Source organism: Podarcis raffonei, chromosome 8 (assembly GCF_027172205.1).
Source record: "Podarcis raffonei isolate rPodRaf1 chromosome 8, rPodRaf1.pri, whole genome shotgun sequence".
Lineage (NCBI taxonomy): Eukaryota > Metazoa > Chordata > Lepidosauria > Squamata > Lacertidae > Podarcis > Podarcis raffonei.
Genome location: NC_070609.1, coordinates 22,333,278 through 22,359,274, shown reverse-complemented (window position 1 = coordinate 22,359,274; position 25,997 = coordinate 22,333,278). Strand labels below are relative to the sequence as shown.

Genomic DNA, 25,997 nt, shown 5'->3' with positions numbered 1-25,997 from the left:
GGGCGGCGCGCTGCATCATGGGAAGGGTAGGCTCCGCGAGCCTGGCCGCCGCCGCCGCCGCCGGCTTGCAAGGAAGCTCAAGCCGCGAGCTCCAGAGGCGCGCGGGGCTTTGTTGTGGCCTCGCGCGCACACGCGCACACCCCGGGACGGAGGGACCCAGCATATACGTAAAAGGGAAATCGGGGTGCTTGGGTTTGGCTTTAAAAAAATAAAAATAAAAACACCTAGGTAGCCTGAGCCTTTAGAACTGAGGATGAGAGTTATGATACACAGTATACAGAAATATATATATAGCTGCACATCATTTATTGCTAATATAGAAATGTGCGGGGGGGGCCCACCTCAAAAAAGCACCCTCTCCCTTTTATACATGCTGCATAACCGTAAAAGACCCTTGGCAACCAAGTCCTCGAGTCAAATGCCCCTTATCCCACCCCCAAAAGAGGCTGTCAACAACTCCCCACTTCCTCCTGCTACTGTGCCTGGAATGGGGTGTGACAGGCAGAAACTTAACAGGTGGAGTTTTGTGTTACTGCTGCCGCTGCTACAGCTGCACCCCCAGTCGTGTTCACATTCGGGCATTTGCTTGCTGGATATTTTGTTTGCCATGAAAGGCACAGCAGCCGTCCCTGAAGAAGTTGGCAACGCTAACGCCCCTGGCGAGAAAGGCGCAGGAAAATCATAGCAGGCCTGTATCCCACCCCGCAAAACAAAATGCACACGTATAGCTATCGTAATTCTTCTTATACATAAACAAGCCCCCCTCCCCTGTTCTTCTTACTAACAGCAGAAATTAATTCCACTGTAAAACAAAATGAGTTACGCTCAACTAGACTTTGCTCCTTCGGAAAGATTACACGCCAACAACAGTTGCTGCTTTACTGCCGTCTGTAACAGAATCATGGACTTATAGAACTGTAGAATTGTAGACTTGGAAGGGACTCCAAGGATCATCTAGTCCAACCCCCTGCAGTGCAGGAATCTCAGCTAGATCATACATGACAGATGGCCATCCAACCTCTGCTTAGAAACCTCCAAGGAAGGAGAGTCCACCATCTCTTGTGCTGGGAGCCTACTCCACTGTCAAACAGCTCTTACTGTCAGAAGCTCCCCCCAATATTTAGCTGGAATCTCCTTTCTTATAACTTGAATTCATTGCTATGGGTCCTAAACATGCCCAACTCCCTCAACCGTTCCTCATAAGGCTTGGTTGGTTTCCAGATCCTTGATCATCTTGGTCGCCCTCCTTGGCACACGTTCCAGCTTGTCATTAAGGTAAAGGGTCCCCTGACCATTAGGTCCAGTCGTGACCGACTCTGGGGTTGTGGCGCTCATCTTGCTTTATTGGCCGAGGGAGCCGGCGTACAGCTTCCAGGTCATGTGGCCAGCATGACTAAGTGACTTCTGGCGAACCAGAGCAACACACAGAAACACCATTTACCTTCCCGCCAGAGTGGTACCTATTTATCTACTTGCACTTTGATGTGCTTTTGAACTGCTAGGTTGGCAGGAGCAGGGACCGAGCAACGGGAGCTCACCCCGTCACAGGGATTCGAACCGCCGACCTTCTGATTGGCAAGTCCTAGGCTCTGTGGTTTAACCCACAGCGCCACCCGCGTCCCTAAGCTTGTCATTAGCCGCTTTAAATTGTGGTGCCCCAAACTGGACACAGTACTCCAGTGTGGTTTAACCAAGGCAGAAAATAGCAGTACTAGAACTTCTCTTGATTGGGACGCTATAGTTCTGTAACCTACTCCCTGCCCATCTGCACACCATTCACATGTTCAGTAGGCCAGGTTTTCCATCTGCATGTGCGGATCCTGCCTGGCTTTCTACTGGTGTGTCCTAACCTTGCTTAGCTGCTGCTCCTTTGTTCAGTAAGCAAACCGGTCTAACCTGTCCTCCTCTCACCAGCATTGTGCTGGAATGGCTTTGTCAGCTTCAATGGTAGACATTTAAGCAGATACAGAATGAGCATCTGCAAGTAGGTTAAAAAAACCCAACAGACTCCCATCCTTTCCTGGTGGAACAGATGCCAAATATACATCCAGATTATCTGCAGCACCCTCTGGCATTAAAGTAAACTTCCCATTTCAAAGTCACATTTAGAAGACAATACACGATGCACACTTACTTTGGAATGAGCCTCAATGAGTTTAATGGGACTTCAAAACAAACATGCAGAACTTAAAGACAGAACCGCTGTTTTCTCTTTTAAGGTGCAATTTAGATCAGCATATGCAAACTATTGTTGATCCACTACAATATTTGCGCTCTCAAGCCCAAAGCAACCAGGATTTCCCTGGTCTAAGGGACAAAGGCCTTAGCTCACTGGTAGAGAATGTGCTTTGCAAGGTAGCAGGTTCGATCCCCAGGGTCTCTAGCTGCTGGGTGAGAGTCCTGTCTGAAATCCTGGAGAGCCGCTGCCAGTCAGTGCAGACAATACTGAGCTAGATGGAGCAATGCCCCGACTGAGTGTAAGGAAGCTTCCTACAGTCAGCAAACGAACCTCTGCATAGTGAGTTGATCAGACTCACTTCAAAAAAAATGCATGCTTTGTTGTACTCTAACGCACAAGCACGTGTTCCCTTCCATCTCAAGGATCATTTTAAGACAATCACTGTTGTTACTTGTGCAAGATATTGGCTACTTTATTCATAAAAGTCGAGCACCCAATTTAAACAAAAGAGGGTCCCCACCGGAAATGTATTCCTACAGGTCCAAACGGCAATCATTGTAGACTACAGCTCCCATCACTTACTCCTTTTACCGGATATGAACAATGCCGCTTCATCGGTGCATTCTGGGACTTGTAGTTCCTGTGATTATAAACCGCGGTTAAAGGAACAGTCGCTTTGAAATCAGAGTCCACACAAAGCAACACTAAAACAATTGCCGCGTTACTACGCGTGTCTGTTCAGAAGGAAGTCCCGCTGAGTTCAGTGGGGCTTACTCCCCTGGTGCATGAGTATGTAGCACTGCAATTTAAAGCGAATTACAGAAATGATCCCTGGCTGATTTCCTCTGCAAACACAACAATTGCATTTTTATCATTGTTTAATTATCCAAGGTTTTACATATTTTTTAAATGGAAAAGTACATTTTCTTCTTGAAATAAAAGATCAACGAACTGAAATATTTTTCTCTAAATTTTGGGAAATACTGAAATAATTTATACTGAGCGGTCAGGTGAAGAAATAAAAGTGTTTCTGCATACCAGGGCGTTGATAGACTGGTATATGCTATATTGCTGTTGTTCAATATACAGTATGTTGTTTGAAATTGTTTTTAATACCGTGTTTTAATGTTAAGGCATTGACTGAGAGGCTAGCAAACTCTAGAATTGCTTAAGCATTTTTGTTAGTTTGTTTGCTGGACTTTGAGGAGCCACACACCCCAAAATTATTTCAGAACATTCTCTCTCTCTATCTCTCTGTATACTGTAATGCATTAGCCAACAGTTACATAATAATACAATAATTCCTCTAAGCACCTCAAATTATTAATATATTGTTATGAGGTCTCCTGGATTGCATCCTGTTTTGTGCTTCGTCAGAACAAAATGGACAATTTCTCAAATAATGTCACTCATTATTTATTGCATTATATATTTCTTTTTTTAAAAAAAGATATTTATTGGATTTTTTTTTTTTGCATTATATATTTCTTAAGATGAACAAAGATTAACACAGTTCTGAAAAGTCAAAGAAAAGGATCTACAGCTGCCATTGTGAGAGATTCTCCATTTTGCTCTGATGAAGCATAGAACAGGATGCAGTGCAGGAGCTGTCATCATAACAATAGAATAGTTTGAGGTTTGGAGATAAAGGTTGTGATTGTTAGACTACAGTGGTTAACACATACACACACACTCTCTCTCTCTCATTTTACATGCAGTCTTGCTTTTCCTACATATAAATAATTTCCATGCCATTTTCATTATTTCTACAGTCCTTGTGATCTTGTCTGTTGTTCCTTTTGAAGACCTTCTCCTTTGTGTTGGTTAGACTACAGCTCCTATCACCCCTAACCTTTGGCCAAACTGAATGAGGAGTTGGAAGTCCAGCAACATCTGTGGGGCCAAAGTCGAAGAACGCCGTTCCACCACCTAGCTATGGCTGCTCCTCCAAGGACCATGGCTTGGAGGTCAAGTTGTGCTACTTATTAGGCACCTAAAGAACATAGGTATAACTCTCCAGGCTCTCAGGGAAAACTTTGGTCACTTTTCAAAATGAAACACAACTGATGTCAGCATTTTCCTGGAACTGACTGAAGCACTCCTCATTTGTCATTCCTATTGTGTCGAACTGTATGGTTAGATGTTTGAAAATATGAATAGCAAAGGAGTCGGTGTTGTGTAGTGGTTAGAGTTTCGGACTAGCACCTGAGAGTCTAGTGCTAGTAATCTCCACTCAGCCTTGAAGGTCACTGGGTGACCTTAAGCCAGCCACATCAATCTCAGCCTAATCTACCCTCTGGTGGAGGAAGAGGGGGGCAGGGGGAGCGCACCGCCCCTGGCAGTGCAATCCTGGTGGGGTGCTATCGCTGTTAAGTTGTGGGTGAACATATCAGACGACACAGCGATTCTTCAAACAGCTCTTGTTTATTCACAGGCCAGAACAGAACTGAACTGAAGGGTTCAGCCAGCCTGCTTATATAGAGCTCCACTAGAACGCAACAGTAACCATTCTCTGTAACTATCCAATCACTGAATGTCACTTTCGATCCCTTATTTGCATATGTGGTCCTGAACTATCTACAGTATACCCCTGCTGGCCCAGGGTGAGAACTTCAGTACATAACAATCGCGGCTGCCCCCCTGCCTGCACTGGGCGCCACACTCCTGCAGGCGGCATGCCACACCCCCAGGATGTGCGTCGCACCCCTTGGGACGTGTGCCAGCCACCCCCACCCCCCGCTTGCTCTCCACCCCCCAGTGCTGGAGCATGAAGCTCCGCCACTGAACCTACCTCAGGGTTGGTGTGAGGATAAAATGGGGAGGAAGACAACCATGAATGTCACCTTGAGCTCCTTGGTGGAAATGTTGGATAAAAAAATGTGAAGAATACTAATAATTTTGAACAATTCAGTACAAAGGTAACTTTTTTGTTTATTGCTCTGTCCATTTTTGCCTCTGGCCTTGCCCACAACTTGCACGTGGCCCCTGCGAGGTTGCCTAAGAGGGAGTATGGCCCTCAGTCTGTGGATAAAGTTCATCAACCCTGCCCTATAGATCTCACTGCAGTAACTGAGGCACAAATGGCAAATAAATAATAATAATAATAATAATAATAATAATAATAATAATAATAATAATTTATTATTTATACCCCGCCCATCTGACTGAGTTTCCCCAGCCACTCTTGGTGACTCTCAATCGAGTGTTAAAAACGATACAGAATTAAATATTAAAAACTTCCCTAAACAGGGCTGCCTTCAGATGCCTTTTAAAGATAGGATAGCTGCTTATTTCCTTCACATCTGAAGGGAGGGCGTTCCACAGGGGGGGCGCCACTACTGAGAAGGCCCTCTGTCTGGTTCCCTGTAACCTCACTTCTCACAATGAGTCAACCGCCAGAAGGCCCTCGGCGCTGGATCTCAGTGTCTGGGCTGAACAATGGGGGTGGAAACGCTCCTTCAGGTATACAGGACTGAGACTTGGTGCTGTGTTCTTATCTTTGCTGCAACTGTATTGTATAACAAATATTTTGTAGGGTGTGTGTGTGTGTAGACAAAGCTACTGCCTTGTATCGGTGGATAGAATTGGCCGAGGCCATTTTTGGCTTCCAAGTGCAGCAGGTCCAGAAGCACCACGAAAGGAACTCTTTGGGGAGAGATTAAAATGTAATAAAATCTGAGTAAGTTCAAGGCTGACGGCTAAGTAGCTGCCAGAGATAAGTGACAGGAGGAGGAAGGTGTCCAGAGGTTCCTGCTTCCATACGCATTTGCCAGGGATTTGCCCCATCCTCTCTCCAGCTTGGCTACTTTTCACACTGCAAAGATATAGCCAGGATGTCACACTGCAAGTTTGCCACGTCCAACAAAGGCCGGCAGGATCATGTAGATGAGCAGGGCTTTACAGGTAAAATCTGCACAACTTAAGATTTGTAGTCATCTAGTGACTGGTCCACCCCCTGCAACGCAGGAATCTTTTGCCCAATGTGGGGCTCAAATTCGTGACCCTGAGATTAAGAGTCTCGTGCTCTACTGACTGGTTTGTGGAACCCAATTGTTCAACAATAGGCTTCTTCCTGCCCTATCCTGACCCCCTACATATACATTAAATGTGCTGCTAAAACAAAGCAAGCTTGGACTTGGGAAAACCAGAAGTGGATTTTTGAATGGAAGGACTGAGAACTCCTTCCTATGCATGTGGGAACCGATTCAATAACTCTACGAGCACATCTTATTTATTTATATACAGTGGTACCTCGGGTTAAGTACTTAATTCGTTCTGGAGGTCCGTACTTAATCTGAAACTGTTCTTAACCTGAAGCACCACTTTAGCTAATGGGGCCTCCTGCTGCCGCCTCGCCACCGGAGCACAATTTCTGTTCTCATCCTGAAGCAAAGTTCTTAACCTGAAGCACTATTTCTGGGTTAGTGCTATTTCAGGTCTGTAACCTGAAGCGTATGTAACCTGAGGTGCCACTGTACTTCATTTCTATACTGCCCTTCATCTGAGGATGACAGGGCAGTTTATAATATAAAAATACAAAAATGCAGTTTCCAGCAACTGATATTCAGAAACACGACTGCTTCAGACTGTGTAGACAAGCCATTATTGTGACTAATAGTCATCAATAGCTAATGCATTAATCCATGAGAGGATTAATCCTGAGGCCCTTGAGCCTCAGAGAAAATAAGGTGTCCCACCCCTTCTTGAATGAGGAAAGATGACCCTGATGAGTGTTCAAAATTAAATTTAAAATCCTGTATTTGGCACAGCTGGAGACAGAAGAATCTGAAGGGGGGAGTGAAAAAAATCACCCATTTTAATCAGTTCAACTGCACAAAATCAGAAAAATACACAAAATTCAAACAGCTATCATTAAATGAAACATATCTGACTTGTTAGAGTTACAGAAGAGAGAGAAAAATAATATTTTGACATTACAAATACAATTTTATTTATTAAAAAAACAAAAAATGTCCAAGCACCAGTGCCATAATCTGTGAGGGTGTTTTTTTTTAAAAAAGGAAAGAGGGAAGAGAGGTCCATGTGCAAGGGAGAATGGAGTTACTTTCTACCAAATTTTGAATTGTGGCAATTCCAAAATCATCCTTCAATAAACAAACACACATGCAGATACACATTTTTAACCACAGGAGATGGAGTGCATTTTCATCCAAAAACCCCAAAACAAAAACTGAATGGATTTTTCACCCATGCTCCAATCTGGTTCTATGAACACAAACGTTCGTATAAACCATTACGGACTTCAGTCTTAGGCTCCACTTATCTGGGACTCCACCCCACCGAAAAAAAGCAGGATTTACTTCCAATGAAACATTGTATAGGATTAGGGTGGACTTTATGAAGGAGTTAGGGTACACCTCATGAAGCCTCTTCTTAAGGGTACCCATTTCCCCCCTCCCCCAATCTGGGTGAGGAAGGAAGAATCTCAGTTTCTCTCGGTTATTCATTTTTCCAATCTTAAGCACAGTTGTTCACAATTCTGCATTTTAGCATGAATTTCTCAAGATATTTCTGCAAGAAATTTTCCCTAACATAATGCGTTTGTTGTATGTTATTTTCACTATTATATGCACTACCCCCTCAGTTTTGTACGCATTATTTAGTTGGAGAACTGCATCACAAATTTCGGGAACGGGCGGGTTTCAAAGCACAGCTGCATTTCAATTCACACATTTCTCCGGGACATGCAAATCATGGAGTCATCCAAACCTAATCCCTCCCACATCCCTAGTACTTTTCGTAAGATTTGCTAGTGTAGATGGGGGATGAATATAGCTCTGTTTCTGGTTATTCATCATTAATTATCATCATCATCAAGCTAAACACTGAAAGCATACATTTGTGGAACAAGAGCCACTTGAGTCAGTCAGAATCCCAACCGCAATTATTTTTTATACATGAAGTAACTGCAGGAAATTAACAACAGGAAAACACAGTGCCGGCCCTGTCATTAGGTAGAGTTGGGAAGCCACCTCAGGAAGCAGGTGCTAGGAGGCAAACCTTGGTGTCAGTGTCTGGGAGGGTACAATTACATGTGTCTGCCCTGTCCCTTCTAACTATAGGCTGTTGCCTCCAGATGCAGTAGAGGGCCACTGTTCTGTCGCCAATGTTGAACTGATTGAAGTGTCGGAAGTGATTTGACTGACAATCCAATTGGCTTCTGTATTCAAAATTGGTGGGCCAACCGTCTTATTTCTAGCCTCAGGGAGTATAATGTCTTGGGCTGTCCTTGACAAATAACACAGGTCTTTTCGCAATTTCAGGTTCCCCTACAGATGACCTAGCGCCGTCCTGCGAAATTGGAGGGGAGATATATGACGAATGAAGCCCAAGATGGTCTACATTGGTGATATGAAGCTCTGAAACAATATTGGGTTTGGATCATGGAATCATCACCCTTGCTAGACTCCAGCTTGGCTTTAGGATGAGCATGGATCCGTCCTGGGTTCTGTGTGGTTTTGGCACAGCGTCCCTAGGCAGAACTCAGCCTGTCCAAGAATCAAGTGCTATCCCTGTGCACAGTTCTATTGTGTAAAATCAGGGGTGGTCAACCTGGAACCCTCCAAATGTTATTAGACTACAACTCCCATCAGTCCCAGCCAGCAGGGCCAATGGTCAAGAATGATGATGAGATGTAGTCCAAGAACACCTGGAGGGCATGTTGGTTATCCCCCAATGCACACAAGGGTCTCAAGTTAAAGAATCCTCACATATCCAAAGAGCCAAAAAATTTCACCCTCTCATCTTGGGAGCTGATGTATCTCAGTGGTTAAGAGTTAGAGGCTGCATGCAGAAGGTCCCATGTTTAATCCTTGGCATCTCCAGGTAGGATTGGCAAAGTCTCCTGTCTGAAACCCTGGAAAACCACTGCAAATGTGCATAAATAACATGCACATTCTAAAGGAAACTTCCTATGTTCATATCTTCCCCTGAGGCGCTGAATCAGAATAGGCTCTTGGACCATTGTGCAAGTAAACACTGCCTCAGGATCCACTCGCTCCCACTCATTCCCGTAACCCTTACAAAGGCACAACCATTGACCTGGCTGTCAGAGAGGGAGAGAGAAAGCAGCTCCATTGAAGTCAGCTTGGACCAATGGCTATTTGTCTCCTTGCCTCCCAGAACTACCTTGCACAGTGGCCACCTTCTGCCTTGTCCTTATGGAGCTTGGAGCTAACATTTTGCTTGAAACAGGGCCTGAATTTGCTTAATCTCCTCTTCCTTTCTCAACACGTGCTCCTTTTGTATCATGCCTATTAGATTACCAGCTGTCACTTTGAATTGGAAACCGCCTTCAACGTATTAGCAGAAATGGAGTATAAACAAACAGGTAACTTTGCCTTCCCGTAGCTGACACGGCTCTGCTGGCTGAGGCTAATGGAAGCTGTAGACCAGTGATGGCCAAACTTGGCCCTCCAGCTGTTTTGGGACTACAACTCCCACCATTCCTTACTAATAGGACCAGTGGTCAGGGATGATGGGAATTGTAGTCCCAAAACAGATGGAGGGCCAAGATTGGCCATCACTGTTGTAGACCAAAACTTCTGGAGGGCACCAAGTAAGCAAAGAATTGAGTAAAAGGTCTAGATGTACAAATAGTGTGAACTGGTCTAAGGCAGCTTTCTGTTCTCCTAAGGCACTTGGAGCTCTTCAGTGGAAGATTGGGAGACGCACAAGAATAAAACATAATAATACTATAAATATGCTACTGAAACAACCTGGGAAAGTAATGTGAAGGAGATTTAGAAGTCCAGAGAGAGGATATGATTTGCGTGTGGATTTGCAGGGAAATTTTCCTAACTTGAACTGGCTTGCAACGATTTCTATAAGGACGGCAACATTTGCATTAGATTGGGGTTGGGAAAACCCGTGTCGTCGTCGTCTTCTTCTTCTTCTTCTTCTTCTTCTTCTTCTTCTTCTTCTTCTCATTATCATCATCATTAGCCTCATTATCATCATCATCCCACCCTTCACCCTAAGGTGAAACACAATGTTAAAAAAGGTTTAACACAACTTACTATCACAGAGGAAAGGTGGGTTCTAACAGTATACAACTCAGGTGTCAAAAGCCAGGGTGAAGAGATGTGTCTCCAGCAATCGCTGTATAGTGAGGAGGCCAGATGCACCTCTGTGGGGATGGAGTTCCGCAACCAAGGGGATGCTGCAGACCACAAACACACACACATCCCTGAGCTTCTGAGGTTGGTGGAACCAACACTAGGGCCCCCTTTGTCAAGCCTAACACCCAAGAGGAGGCACTCTTTCAGGTATTTGGGGCCTCAAGTCATTTCAGGCTTTAAACACTAATGTGAGCACCTTGAATTGGGCCTGGAAATGAACCAGCAACTACTTTGTTGTTGGGTTCCTAGCGCCATCAGCCCCAGTCTACCTCGGAAGGGGGGAGGAGCAGCTGTTCCCAAGCTATGGTTTAGATTGATTAAAAACTTTTGGACCAACTAAAAAACAAGTAGCCCTGATTAACCCGTCAGTTTTGTTTAAAAGAAGTATTATCATTTTTACTTGTTGGTTTCATGCTTGCTTCGTTTATATTATGCTCCCTATCCTCCAAGGATCTCAAGGTGATGTTTTGTATGTAGTCTCTCTCCCCCCATGCCCCCCCAAACCTCCTATTTTATCCTGGCTGCAGTACCATGAGGTAGGTTAGGTTGAGAAATAGAGACTGGCCAAAACAACTATGGCCAAATGGGAATTTGAACCCTGGGCTCCCCAGTCCTAGGTCAACTGCACATTGACTTTTTAATACAAATACTTCTTGCTGGTGGCAAGAAGAGGCAGTCTCTGTTCCTTTCACTCAGAAAGGAAAATCTCTTCTAATACAACAGCTGCATGGATAAAACATGTTTTTTCCCCTGCTTCAGAAATACTGTTTTGCCACATATTCCAATTGAATCAATTTATACTCAATTGATAAAACCTCCTGCTATTAATCAGTTAAGGATGCAAACCTATGCACACTTACGAACGAGATAAATGTGCTGCAAGACAGGTGAGAGCTCTAATTTATGTCCGCCTTCCTTCCTCCCTGTCACATTATTCCCACTTGTGAATCCCTTTTGATGTTAAGAGGTTTCAGGGGAGGTGGTTGGAAGAACAAGGTACACAAGCATTGAAATTTGCAAACTGAAACTTAACATTATTGCATTACAGTTCATCAATATCTGCTTTTTAAAAAGTAGCCCTCAAAGCTTTAAAAATAAAATTTATAATAAATTGTTCTAAAGTTGCTTCAAAAAGAAAACTACCAAAACACTGCTAAAAAAATGTTATTTTGTGCAAAATTTATGTTGGTTTCAGTATGCCAAAGAAGACAGGGGCTCCTGCACCTTTAATAGTTGCTTATGGAGGAAGCAATTTCAGCAGGTGTAGTTTGCATGGCAAGAAACAACTGCTAACATTGCATGAGCCCTGTTCTCTGTTTGCACCTGATCATCCTAGCTACATGGTGTGGAAACCGCAATAAATTTATCTCGATTATAAAATTCCTTCTCTTTGAGCTGGAGGATGGGGTAAAAGTAATTCTTTTTTTTCAGTCCTGAGAATGCTCACCTTGAGTCTGATATGAGAAGCTGCTCTGTAACCAAAATTGCTGACAGCCAATAAGGCGAACTCTTCTGCCCCTTCCTTATTTCTATGCTTCACAGCGCAATCTTATGCATGTTTACTCAGCAGGAAGTCCCAGTGGACTGTGTGGGGTTTACTCCCCAGTAACACTTGTGATCGGTAGAGAGTGAAGGGACATGAATTGCAAATGAAAGGGAAATGGTTAGCTTGAGATGGGCTTTGGGGGAAACCACAAGCTTTCATTCAAAAACTAAATCCTACAGCTGCCGCATCCTGCCCCCATATCAGGAGATTCCCACATTCTTTTGTCCAGTTCAGCAGGACAAAACTCTGAGCAGAGTTTTCAGCCAGTGGGGAATATATTACTAGAAGTGATGCTTAAAGCCTGTTCCAGTTGCTCAGCTTGCCCCAGACTGGCTAAGGCAGGATGCACTGCCAAGCATCTTATATCAGGTATATTTGGGTAATGGGGAAAAGAAACTGATGGCACATGGACTTTTCTTCCAGAAATACCAGTTGCAGGCAGGCAAAAGGAGCAGACTTCAGCGTGCGTGCACACACATACTTTGGGTTTATAGGTCCCCATTTATTGTCTCTATGTGCCATGCTCATGATATGGGAGATATTCAGCAGTGCAAAGAAAGGCTGGCAGTCAGCCATATTATTAGGCCACAGTTATGTTTGGTGCAGAATTAACCAGATGAACTAGACACACCAACTTGGTGGCCTCCAACTCCTTTCAGACCCAGCCAGGACTGTCCACAGTTGGGAATGATGGAAATTGCAGTACGACAACTTCTGGAGGGCACCAAAGATTGGGGGAAGGCAGGCCTAGAAAAGTATCTAGCCTTGCAGTTTCTAACCCAACTGCTTAGAATCTTTTTCAATCTGAGGGCAGGCAACTTTATTGGTGGGTGGATGGGTGTGGGTTGGCAGTGGTGGGTGGGGCAAGAGGCCCAAAGTGGGTGAGCAACGGATGGAACACCTACCTTTGTACAGTATGCTATGTTCCAGCTGCAAAAAAAATTAAAGGTTCCTACATACCCAGCTCTCCGTCCTGCATTAATGCATTATGATTGAGCGAGCGGTTGCCGAACAACTCCAGGCACGCCTGGAAGAAGCGGACCATTTGGATCCCTTCCAGTCGGGATTCAGGCCTCATCATGGGACTGAAACTGCCTTGGTCGCACTGGTTGATGATCTCCGGTGGGCTAGGGACAAAGGTGAGAGCTGTTTCCTAGTTCTGCTGGATCTCTCAGCGGCGTTTGATACCATCGACCATAACATCCTTCTGGACCGTCTTCAGGGGCTGGGAGCTGGGGGCACTGTCATACAGTGGTTCCGCTCCTTCCTCCTGGGCCGTGTTCAGAAAGTGGTGGTGGGGGATGAGTGTTCAGACCCCTGGGCTCTCACTTGTGGGGTGCCTCAGGGTTCTGTCCTCTCCCCCATGCTTTTCAACATTTACATGCAGCCGCTGGGAGAGATCATCAGGAGGTTTGGGCTGGGTGTTCATCAGTATGCGGATGATACCCAGCTCTACCTCTCTTTTAAATCAGAACCAGTGAGGGCGGTGAAGGTCCTGTGTGAGTGTCTGGGGTAATTGTGCCCCTGAAGGACCAGGTGTGCAGCCTGGGAGTCATTTTGGACTCACAGCTGTCCATGGAGGCACAGGTCAAATCTGTGTCCAGGGCAGCTGTTTACCAGCTCCATCTGGTACATAGGCTGAGACCCTATCTGCCTGCGGACTGTCTCGCCAGAGTGGTGCATGCTCTGGTTATCTCCCGCTTGGACTACTGCAATGCACTCTACGTGGGGCTACCTTTGAAGGTGACTCGGAAACTACAACTAATCCAGAATGCGGCAGCTAGACTGGTGACTGGGGGCGGCCGCCGAGACCATATAACACCGGTCTTGAAAGACCTACATTGGCTCCCAGTACGTTTCCGAGCACAATTCAAAGTGTTGGTGCTGACCTTTAAAGCCCTAAACGGCCTCGGTCCAGTATACCCCCATCATTCTGCCCGGACGCTGAGGTCCAGCGCCGAGGGCCTTCTGGCGGTTCCCTCATTGCGAGAAGCAAAGCTACAGGGAACCAGGCAGAGGGCCTTCTCGGTAGTGGCGCCCGCCCTGTGGAACGCCCTTCCAGCAGATGTCAAAGCGATAAACAACTACCTGACATTCAGAAGACATCTTAAGGCAGCCCTGTTCAGGGAAGTTTTTAACGTGTGATATTTTACTGTATTTTTGGTTTTTATGGAAGCCGCCCAGAGTGGCTGGGGAGGCCCAGCCAGATGGGCGGGGTATAAATAATAAATTATTATTATTATTATTATTATTATTATGGCAGTTCAAGGCATTCCTGAGCAAATACTGACTGCATTTCTCCCACCGTGGAATGAATAACTATTGCTCACACCATCACAAGTGAGATTGGGGGGAGGGGATACCTTCCAGCAATCTTTCTGGACCTGCTGTCCTCCATATGTTGTTGGACTGCGGCTCCCATCATCCCTGACCACTAGTCATACAGCCTGGGGCTAATGTGAGATGGAGTTCAACCACATCTGGAGCACATCAGCTTCAGGAAGGCTGGCTTCAGGAGACAGAGCTTCCAGGAAAAACTAGTGCCACTAGGCATCCTCAAGCCCCAGGCTCTTCACTTTCTGGGTCTTAAGCACCTGCCCTATCATTCACAGTGTTTGTTATTTGGCTCCACTGATTTCCTTGAGTGGAAACACTTCTCTGAGAGAGGGGAATGGGTTCTATTTTTATTTAACCACAGGAGGTCGTATTTTAGCTGTGTACAAATGAAACCTTACTGGAGTGGCTCAGGATGCACACTTGTGTTGGGGTGAGATGGACAATTCTCATGGGAGGGTTTAGTTCACAGTTCAAGTCTGCAGAAGTTGAATGTGCACAGCATGGATTGGCTAGTACTTAAGCTATCGCGAATATATCCTTACTCCAACATCCTCAGAACAGCTTTGATATTTTTGTTTAAAAACCCCCCACTATATTAAAAAAGGAGGCAATGAAGGATCATGTGACTGAATATGCAGAAATGGTGATATATAAACCAAAAAAGGTAGACAGTTCATCCGAAGGGAAGGGGAAACTGATGACTAAATTGGCAGGGTGTTCGCATGTCTATCGGTCTTTTGCATAGTGAAGTGGGAAGGAAGTCAGGCGTACGCAGTGGGTCTTGAAATGGTATGGGGTGTATCCAATGCTAGTCCTACTCAGAGAAGACCCACTGAAAGTAATGACCATGTCTAAGTCAGGTCCATTAATTTCAATGGCACTGCTCTGTGTATGCAGCTTTACAAGAAAAAGTATGTGTGAAACAATAACCGAGGCTTCCAACCTCAGGATGAGAATTTTTGTAAATAGGAATACATGACTAAAACCGCAACTTTAATGTTGAAGAGCTAAAGGAGGAGAACTTTTTCCTTGGAAGCCCACACCTCGGAATATACTGGCATTATGAACATGGCTTGGTAGCGATGACTTTAGTTTGGAGTGACAAGGACTGGCTATAGTGGTCAGCACATGGTGGTGCTCACCTGACCTTCAGCTTACCGGGAAGAAGAAGGGCAAGGCGGTGGCAATGCCTGTGTGGTGCAAACACACTACTAGACTCAATCTGGTGTTCTTTACTGGTGCATTTGCACTGCACCACCCTTACCGTGGCCTATGCCTGGTAAGCTACAGTGATGCTGGTGATGGGAGGTGAGGCGAATGCCACCAGCCACTACTGGGAACTGCCTGGTGTCAGAATGAGGCAACTGCGACCAATTCTGAACAAGCTTTTGTGTGTTTGGTCAGATAGCTAGATAGAGGCTATGAAAACTTATGACAGCCTTCCACACCCTACCATGCTCTTCAGATGTTGTTAGATCTCCATTTCCACCAGTGGTCCCAGATGATGGGAGTTGTAGGTTGGCAGCATCTAGAGAGTACCAAGTTAGAGAAGGCTGCAGAAATTATTGACCCTGCAGCGTCCAGCACTGAGATGTTGAGAAAGTAGGTCACCTGGAGGGAAGAGGGTCCTGCACCACCAATTTACAGAAAGAAAATAAGGAAGAGAAACCAGCTGATGAGATTCTGGCCCTTTGGAAGGCATTTATCGTGTTCCCAGAAATGGTTCTTGGCACCCTCTTGGAAACACTATGTCTCCCAGTGGTGGCTGGTACCCATTGGGACTGCTAGGGCAAAGGACAAGGGGACTAATGGTGGGCAGAGCCAGCCACAGCAGGCAGAGCCAGAGCCAAAGACAACCAATTCTAGGTTTGGCTCCCGTCCTCCTCCTTGCTGAGTTCTACAAGGGGCAATACTGAGATGAAGGAGGGGCTGGCTGAGGGCAGGTTGAGGTTGCTGGGGCACCTCCCCTTTTGGCCTAATGGAATAGCTCCCACTGGATTCTCACATATAAACTAGGAATCATTGGGATGCAATACCAGCTCAGAAATAAACCCACACATTTGTCACAGTACGCATATATTCAATTCTGTCTCCATGATCAAAGAACTATTTTGTCTTCTCCGGCGGTTACCAGGAGTTGGATTTTTAACTGATGCTCATTTAAATAGTAAACGGAATTGGGAAGCCTTGGGTATATGGGGGCTGGGAGTGGGAAGAACAGATTTCAGACCTAATGGAGCCTCCCCTTTCCAGATGTCAGATATATATCTATCTCACTCTTTATTGCAATGTATGGATTCTCTTGCAGCCTGTGCCACATTGCAAAGCCATTTGCTCAGAAGCAAATGGGACAACAGGAAGTGATCCGGAACAAAACAAAAAAAAGAAATAAAGAGCAACACTTCAAAACCCGAAAAAGGTCTTCCTTAAAAATAGGGCTTTTCCTTGCCCTCTCTGGAACATAATATTGCCCTTGCTTGATTTTCCTTTTTAAAAAATTTGCTGGAGTTACCAGCACCACTACAAACACTGGCCAGCAGGTGGAGCGTCGAGCTTCTTTTTGGTTCCTCAGTCTTGAGCAGAGAGAACTTGTGCCAGAATCATCTTCCAGGTGCATGAAAACTCTCTGTGGCCACTCAAATGAAGGAGATAAAGAGAAAGGAGGGGAGGAAATGAACCCAGGAAGAGTCACTGTGTTGTCTCTGGGCGGGATTTCAGGCCACACCAGATCTCCAGAGGAGGTGACTGCCATTTGGCTTTGGAATCATTTTATCATATTCGGCACCCTGCTTGCCTTGCGTTTTTTGCAAACGTCCCCAGGGGCTAGCTCACTGTAGTTAAGGAAACAGTTATCCAGAGCTAAAAGAGCAAAACAGAGCAAAGGCATCAGATTTAGTCCAGGGCTGGCAGCAAAGCTTCAGCAAACACCATTAAGGACGGTGAGTTAAATTCAGAACAAACAAACAAAAAACCTGAATGAAACAGGGCCCATTCAGTTTTTTTCATAAAAACTGTTTATGAAAACAGTTTAAAACTGTTTAAAAGATACACCCAATGGCATTCAATGCAATTTCCTAAAAACAGTACTAAAAATTAAGCATCGTATCCAGTGCTAGTCTTGCTTAGAGCAGACCCACTGAAATTAATGGAGGGGACTCTGTTAGGCCCATTAATTTCAATGGGTCTACTCTTGGGTAAAAATTAAGTTGAATACATCCCTAAGCGTCAGAGCTCAGGACTGTCTGCGTCAATCTGTAAGAGGTGCTTAAAGGCTAACTTGTTTCCAACATCTGATTTTATCAATAATTTGATATCTTATACACTGCTTTGGATGATCAAGCAGTATATAAATTCGGTTTAAATAAATAGGGTGGTTGTGTTTACACGTGGCTTAGAATGCACGTGGTTCAATATCCCACATGCATTTCATGAACTGACTGATGTGCATCTCCTCCCCATTGAAAATTCCACCCTCATATGGACAGCCCATAGTGCCAGTGGCAGGTTAGGTGCAGTGTTCAGCGAGGGGGACACATATGGCTTCTCTCAACATGGAGGGAAGAGGATTTAGGTAAGGGCGTTGTCTAGCAGCCCCCATGCATCCCTGATCCCCACGAATGAGAGATACTCACGTATACAAAGGCTGTAGCTGCAAGTGTGACATCTTTTGGGGTGCCTGGTAGCCATATGAATCAAATCCCCCAATGAAATCAACTGCGGGGTGAAAAACGAGGAGTAAGCATTCATATCAAACAGCTCAGGTTCAACAGATCAAACAACAAAGGCAGCAACACACAAAACGCGGCAGCGGAGGCTGCAGACACGCCATGCATTTTTAAAGCACATGACCCCTCCCAAAGAATCCTGGGAACTGTAGTTGGTTAAGGGTGTTGGAAAGTATAGCTTGGTGAGTGGGGGAAAACTACAGCTCCCATGATTCTTTGGGGGGAAAGCCATGTGCTTTAAATATATGGTGTGCACACAAAGGAAGTTACAGAAGTCTCTCTAGAGATTTTTGGTTCCTAACCCAACTCCTTGATCATTATCATCATTTTTGAGGCCCCTTTTCCACCTGGTGAGGCGCATTTGTCTCCCCAATTACTGTCTTTCAAGAGGAATTTTTAAAAACACCTGTTTTCTCATGAATTTGATGGCTGAAAGACACTATTTCTGGCCGGCTTGACATTACAGTGGTACCTTGGTACTCAAACGCCGAAAATCCGGAAGTGTTCCGGTTTCTGAACGTTTTTCAGAAGCCGAACATCCGATGCGGCTGTTGGCTATTGTTTCCAAGGCGCCTGCACCAATCAGAAGCTGTGCCTTGATTTTCCAACATTTTGGAAGTCAAATGGACTTCTGGAACAGATTAAGTTTGGCGCTTTTGTTTTTGCTATTTATTTTGCGTTTTTTGTTTTTGAGACTCTTTCGGTTAATTTGTTTTTGTGACTCTGTGGAACCTAGTTCAGCAACTGATTGATTGATTGATTGTATGACTGCGGAAATGGATAAAAGCCCCCCATCCAAACAATGACTATCATCAGTGCAGGTAAGAAAATAATAATTTAAATTTTTATCATCTACAATACTGTCTTATTTATTTTATAGTCCAGTACAATTGCTTTCATAATGGTCTCATTAGATGGTAAAATTCATGTTAAATTGCTGTTTTAGAGGTTGTTTTTAAAAGTCTGGAACGGATTAATCCGTTTTGCATTACTTTCTATGGGAAAGCGTGCCCCGGTTTTGGAATGCTTTGGTTTTGGAACGGACTTCCAGAACAGATTAAGTTTGAGAACCAAGGTACCACTGTACTGTTTTTAGAATGTTTTGCAATATAGATACATAGATAGAGCAATGCTGTCCCCCTTTCCAGCCTGGTCTTCTAACTTTCCATTCCATATTGTGTGAGAGGCATTCAGAGCTGCTTCTGTTACACTTCTAATATTAATTTTGCCATAGCTGAGCTTGAGTCTCTTCTTTCTATAATGGACTGTCTGATTAGATTTGGAATTAAATGAATGACTGTCAAAGCCGAGAGCTCTCTCTGAAGTTTGTTAGGAAAGACAAACATGCAGGGAAGGACCAGCTTCCGCCTGTATTCCAAGCTCTGAGTAGGAGGATACATATAATTTGCTGCTCCCTAAATGGGTTTTTTCATGTGTAAACTTTATTAATAATTTCATTTGTGTCAGATGCTGCCGTTTGGAAGCTATCAGGAGCAAATAAGCCTCTGCCAGCTTCAAATATATTCCAAGCAACTTATTACAATGGCCAGGCAGTGTCCTGTTTTACACAAAAGGTTTTAATTTTCCGCTACATCTATTTAGAATGTTATCTGAACATGAGCCACAGGCTGGCAGGGTGATTTGCTTGCAGAAACATTTTCAAATTAACCGTGCTAGAGGATACATTCATTGTTCTTTTGCATTCGGGGACTCCAGCCTTCCTCCGCAGGCATCGGAGGTGAATGGCATTGAACAGAAGTGGGGAAATCCAGCCCGTAGGGCTAATGTGGCCCCTCAGGATTCTCTGTGTGGCCCCCAGGACTCTCCCCAGGCCCTGCTGTGCTGCCCCAGTGGTTTCGCCTCATTGGAATGTGTCCTTGCTTGTCTGGATGGAGAGAATTGGAAGGGGAGGAATGTAGAAACCTTTAGCTTCTGCTTGCTGGAATGTGGTGTCTTTTTCTCTCTCAAAACCTACCTCACAGGATTGTTGTGGGGAGAGTGTGAGGGGAAAGCACCACAGGCACCATCTTGAGTTTCTTTGAAGGGTAAGTGAAGTATAAATGTAATAAATAAAAGAAGCTTTTATCTCCCTGTTTACTATCAACCCCACACGAATTGGTACCCACAAAACACAGGGAGTCCATCTAGGGTAGCGGTCAGTGGTCAGCAAACTTTTTCAGCAGGGGGCTGGTCCACTGTCCCTCAGACCTTGTGGGGGGCAGGACTATATTTTGAAGGGGGAAAAGTGAACGTGCCCCACAAATAACCCAGAGATGCATTTTAAATAAAAGGACACATTCTACTCATGTAAAAACACGCTGATTCCCGGACCGTCCGCAGGCCGGATTTAGAAGGCGATTGGGCCGCATCCAGCCCCCGGGCCTTAGTTTGCCTACCCATGGGTTAATAAGTATGCTGGATTTAAATTGGGCAGACCTAGGTTTAAAATCCCTGCTAGGCCACCAAGATGGCATTTGAACCATATTCGATTACTGCATCATATAAACAGTTTGAGCTACATGCCACACTCCCTCTACCCCTAAATGGAGTACTCCATAGCCAAGAAATCTCCAATTATTTGTAGATGAAAGGTACTTACAGCTGTCTTCTTCCTCCATAAACACTTTGCTGACGTAGCAGGCGTAAACAAATCCGAAGAGCTTCAAAATATAAAATTATTTTTTTTAAAGAAAAGAAAAGGAAGGGGGGGAAAGGGAGAAAAGCAAATTATTTGAAAGCAAGGAAACAGCAGTGGCAGTTCGGCGAGAATCGGAAATGGTCAAGATGAGGCTGAATAGCTTAATCAAATCACACACGCAGCCACATTGGCCCTCAAGATCAAAACAAGATCAAGAGCAATACCATGATTGGGCTCAACTTCAAAGTGAAAGAGAAAGTGAGCCAGTTTTGGAGTTCATTAGCACTCTTCCTCCGCTGGGTATCAGAAACAAAAGCCAGGGATTGGGGCAAGAAAATGCTGGCTGAGATGTATTGTGCTTACTGGGACCACACGTGGAGAATAAATCCCATTGAACTCAAGGGGGTTTGCTTCTGACTAGGCATGCATAGGATTGCGCTGTTGATCTAGTCCAGGAGAATCTTTTACTTCCATCCACCCACACCCACCCACCATTTTTGTTGCCATTGTTTGTTTGGGCTTTTTGTTGTTGTTGAATAACCCACACAATGGATGAAGAGCAGTTATCTCCCATGTGGACTACTGCAATGTGCTCTACATGGGGCTACCTTTGAAGGTGACCCAGATACTACAACTAATCCAGAATGCGGCAGCTAGACTGGTGACTAGGAGTGGCTGCCGGGACCACATAACACCGGTCCTGAAAGACCTACAGTGGCTCCCAGTAAGTTTCTGAGCGCAATTCAAAGTGTTGGTGCTGACCTTTAAAGCCCTAAACTGCCTTGACCCAGTATACCTGAAGGAGCGTCTCCACCCGCATTGTTCAGCCTGGACACTGAGGTCCAGCTCCGAGGGCCTTCTGGCAGTTCCCTCACTGTGAGAAGTGAGGTTGCAGGGAACCAGGCAGAGGGCCTTCTTGGTAGTGGCACCCTCCCTGTGGAACGCCCTCCCATCAAGGAAATAAACAACTATCTGAGTTTTAGAAGGCATCTGAAGGCAGCCCTGTTTAGGGAAGTTTTTAATGTATAATGTTTTATCATGTTTTTAATATTCTGTTGGGGGCCGCCCAGAGTGGCTGGGGAAACCCAGCCAGATGCGTGGGGTATAAATTTATTATTATTATTATTATTATTATTATTATTATTATTATTATTATTTAATTATTACTACTGTACAGTCATACCTCATGTTACGTTTACTTCATCTTATGTTCTTTCAGGTAATGGCCCGCGGTGACCCGGAAGTACCAGGAAGGGTTACTTCCGGGTTTCGCCGTTCGCGCATGCGCATGCGCAGAAGTGCAAAATGACATCACATGCATGCGCAGAAGCAGCGAATCGCAACCCACGCGTGCGCAGACACGCCGCTGCGGGTTGTGGTCTTTTCATGTTGTGAACGGGCCTCCGGAACGGATCCTGTTTGCAACCAGAGGTACTACTGTACTGAATTCCAAAGCTTGCTTGCTTCTCTGTGACTTTCCAATCAGCTTTAACAAAGGAATCGACCTGCAGATTACTATTTTTTGTGTGTGCATTAAATGTGCTGATATCCAGGCCCAGCTAAATCCTGTGCATTCCTCCCCACCCCACCCCAAATCAGGTCTGCAGGCTGAAGGATGCTCCTTGGCCTGTTGCTGCTTTTATAAGCTCAGGGGATGGCAATGTCTGAGGGTACCTTTTGCCAGCTATGGCCGGTACACCAGCCCGTGCCTCCCAGCTGATCAGGGACTCTGGCCTTGGGCCTCAGACAAGTTCTGCACAAGCCTGGCGCCAGCTGAGCACCCCTCTGGGCAAGTTAGACGCCACCAAAATTACCTACGACTTAAAAAGAGGCTTGGCCTAGTTTATTCTCATGTGCGCTAGAGGTATTGCAATAATCAAGCCTAAGGGTTACTAAAAGAACCTGAAAAAGTCAATGTCAGTCACAAAAACATTTTGTTTTAGTATTGTGTAATACTGCATTGTTAAAATTAATGTTGTATTTTCATTGTAGTAACCTGCCCTGGGACCTTAGAGTGACAGGCAGGTAATAAATTGTAACAACAAGAAGAAGAACAACCTGATGCAGATCTTAAATGTTTGAGAAAGATAGATGCAGGAAATAATGGTTCTCTTTAAGTCCCAAGCCATTTTCACCAGCACCCTTGAACTGAGCTCCAAGGTGCACCAGAAGCCAACTGCACACTGGTTAAAAACAGGAGCTGTGCGCTCATAATTTAGAGGAAAACAGCACAAGAGAGAGGATCAATCACTTCCCCACCCCTCCTTCACTGATCAAACAAGGAGCCTCCACAACCGCATTTCGTAAGAGAAACAATATCAATAAAACATCTTCCAGCACAGCTAGCAGTTTGGCCTTAACCTCAAGGTTGAGTTCTGGGTCTGTTGCTTTTCATTCTTGCTTTCTATCCTCTAGGACATATGATTTGCTCTCTCAATGCCAATTATTTTTGCACTATGTTCATTTCCCTGTGTGTGTTTCCCTGTGTCTTTGCCCTCCTTCATTTGTCAAAAAAACCCCAAACCAAAAATCTTCTTGCCTTTGTGCTATTTCTTTTTAAGGATCTCCTTGCTTGTATTTTAAGGAATGTCATCTCAGAAGGATGCCCTATGGAATACAGCAGACTTACTCCTAGGTAAGTGTGCAGAGAGGACTGCAACCCAATTGTTTATCCCACAGTCCATTTCTCAACCTTCTGCATCTTTCATTCTAGACAGGATCACTGTTTCCTTTTTTTTCTCATGCGAGGAGTTTAGGAACTGAACTCAACATGACTAATTGGTCTAGAAATGCACTGTCAAGTGTCTGGTGAAGAAATTAATTTTATTTTGATAACTTTTTTTTTCAACTGGGGAATGGGTGGATAGGGCTTGAAGCCCCTCAAATTTATCTACACCTCCAGACTCACCTTCCCAGAGACAGGTTGCTGTTGCTTTTTCATTTCATACAAACTTGCAGGGAGCAAATTGGAGTATGCTAGTAACACAAAGTGCCAGGGAACTGAAATGGAATGCTTGGCTTCTTGGCAGATTTTTTTTTTTAAGTCGAAAGTAAACAAATAAATACAGACATTTTAATATGCTCTTCCTAGCCAGAAGACCTCTCTAGCTCCCAGGACCAAAAAAAAAAAAAAAAAAAAAAGGAATCAGAAGCAAACCCGTTCTATAAATCTAGTGTTTATGGGTGTGAAATTTGTTACACACGAGTGGGCAGAATCACCTTCAGTGTCTCAGTTGTTTTTTAGGGATCAGTGTGGTGGAAGAGTCAGCTGGAGACGGATGCTGGTACCACCTACCGCAAGGAATATCTGCATTGCACTGCTCACCACCTCAATATACTGATAATCAAGCAAGCACCCAGTGACTGTGATGACGTGATGGTCTTCGAGGGCCAGATTGGAGTTCATCACCGGGGTTACCAGGCAACCAGGCCCGTTCTCCATCCACCATGAGCGATGCAGCGATGTGTTAAAGGTCATGATGAAGTCTCGGTCCTAAGGAAGCAGGACACAGGAAAGCAAGCTAATAATAATAATAATAATAATAGTAGTAGTAGTAGTAGTAGTAGTAGTAGTAGTAGTAGTAGATGATCAAACATTAAAAACTTCCCTAAACAGGGCTGCCTTCAGATGCCTTCTAAAAGTCAGAAAGCTGTTTATTTCCTTGAGATCTGATGGGAGGGTGCCACTACCGAGAAGGCCCTCTGCCTGGTTCTCTGTAACCTCATTTCTCGCAGTGAGGGAACTGCCAGAAGGCCCTCGGAGCTGGACCTCAGTGTATGGTCTGAACGATGGGGGTGAAGACTCTCCTTCAGATATACTGGGCCGAGGCCATTTAGGGCTTTAAAGGTCAGCACCAACACTTTGAATTGTGCTTGGAAACGTACTGGGAGCAATGTAGGTCTTTCAGGACCGGTGTTATATAGTCTTGGTGGCCACTCCCAGTCACCAGTCTACTGTAGCTGCCGCATTCAGGATTAATTGTAGTTTCCGAGTCACCTTCAAAGGTAGCCCCACATAGAGCGCATTGCAGTAGTCCAAGCAAGAGATAACTAGAGTATGCACCACTCTGGCGAGACAGTCTGCAGGCAGGTAGGGTCTCAGCCTGTGTACCAGATGGAGCTGGTAAACAGCTGCCCTGGTCACAGAATGGACCTGTGCCTCCATGGACAGCTGTGAGTTCAAAATGACTCCCAGGCTGCACAGCTACTCCTTCGGGGCACAGTTGCCCCATTCAGGACCAGGGAGTCCTCCACACCAGCCTGCCCCCTGTCCCCCCAAAACAGTACTTCTCAGTACTCAGTCCTCAAAGCAAGGATCTATGCCACTGCCACCTAGAAACCTAAAATTCTATGCATGTGTAGGAAATGTTCTTCCGAGTTATCATTCGACAATATAAATAAATAGTAGTAGTAGTAATAATAATAATAAAAACCCTTGTCAGAGCTTCTGTCCCTCCATCCGCAGTAGAACACAATATTGACTGCAGGGCTCTAGTGGCAGAAGGGATTTCTGCCTTGCTTTGTTTACCTGCCAGGACCTTCAATAACCAAGTCAGCCCAGCTTCACAACCAGCCAGCAGAACATATTACAAGACAGCTGCCCCTGTATGGCTGCCTCCTGGCACTGGCCTTTCAGAGGGAGCTTTCAGGGAGAGATGCATTCCATCCATCTGCCACGATTGTCCCGGAGCATTTAACAAAGGCAATAGAGGTTCTCATGACAAGCTGTGATTCCTAACTACAGGCTCCAGAAACTCAGATCAAATTGGCATGGCTGAGGTCGCTCTGACTCTCTGGAGCCACAAGGAAAGGTAGCTGGTGGCGGAAGTCATGGAGCGCTGGCAGAAGCATATGGAACAGTTTCCAAGTGCCCACTTACAACACCCAATGCATCACTGCATTTAGCAGTGTTAATTTCTATGGATGCTTTGAGCCTGCCAAAAAAGAAGAAGCAAAAGCTGAATGTTGCATCAAAATTCTAAATGCATGAATGAATGTGCAAGAGACTATGAATGAAGAGACTATTATTCTCCTTGGGCATATTCTTCTACTACTAGTAGTAGTAGCAGTATTACTATTCCCAATTACTATTACTATTGGATGCGAGTGGTACTGTGGTCTAAACCACTGAGCCTCTTGGGCTTGCCAATTGGAAGGTCAGTGGTTCAAATCCGTGCAATGGGGTGAGCTCCCGTTGCTCTGTCCCAGCTCCTGCCAACCTAGCTGTTCAAAAGCATGCCCGTGCAAGTAGATAAATAGGTACTGCTGTGGCAGGAAGGTAAATGGTGTTTGTGTGTGCTCTGGTTTCCATCACAGTGTCCTGTTGTGCCAGAAGTGGTTTAGTCATGTTGGCCACATGACCCGGAAAGCTGTCTGTGGACAAACGCCGGCTCCCTCGGCCTGAAAGCGAGATGAGCGCCACAACCCCATA

At 45.1% G+C, this 25,997-nt stretch overlaps 1 protein-coding gene across 3 annotated transcripts in view; it reads right to left on the bottom strand.

Moving 5' to 3' along the window:
• Positions 1 to 16,466: 16,466 nt before the first annotated feature.
• NKAIN1 (sodium/potassium transporting ATPase interacting 1) overlaps positions 16,467 to 25,997 on the bottom strand; it is a 57,552-nt gene continuing 48,021 nt past the window's right edge. For 2 of the 3 annotated variants that reach the window (XM_053398489.1, XM_053398490.1), the window contains exons 4-7: positions 23,862 to 24,059; positions 20,528 to 20,588; positions 17,836 to 17,917; positions 16,467 to 17,062 (exon numbers count right to left, since the gene is read on the bottom strand). In XM_053398489.1, coding sequence (XP_053254464.1) covers positions 17,053 to 17,062; positions 17,836 to 17,917; positions 20,528 to 20,588; positions 23,862 to 24,059 — 351 coding nt within the window. In that variant the 3' untranslated portion in view covers positions 16,467 to 17,052. Of the gene's footprint in view, positions 17,063 to 17,835; positions 17,918 to 20,527; positions 20,589 to 23,785; positions 24,060 to 25,997 lie in introns of those variants that run through there. The other variant, XR_008331725.1, reaches the window with a different exon arrangement.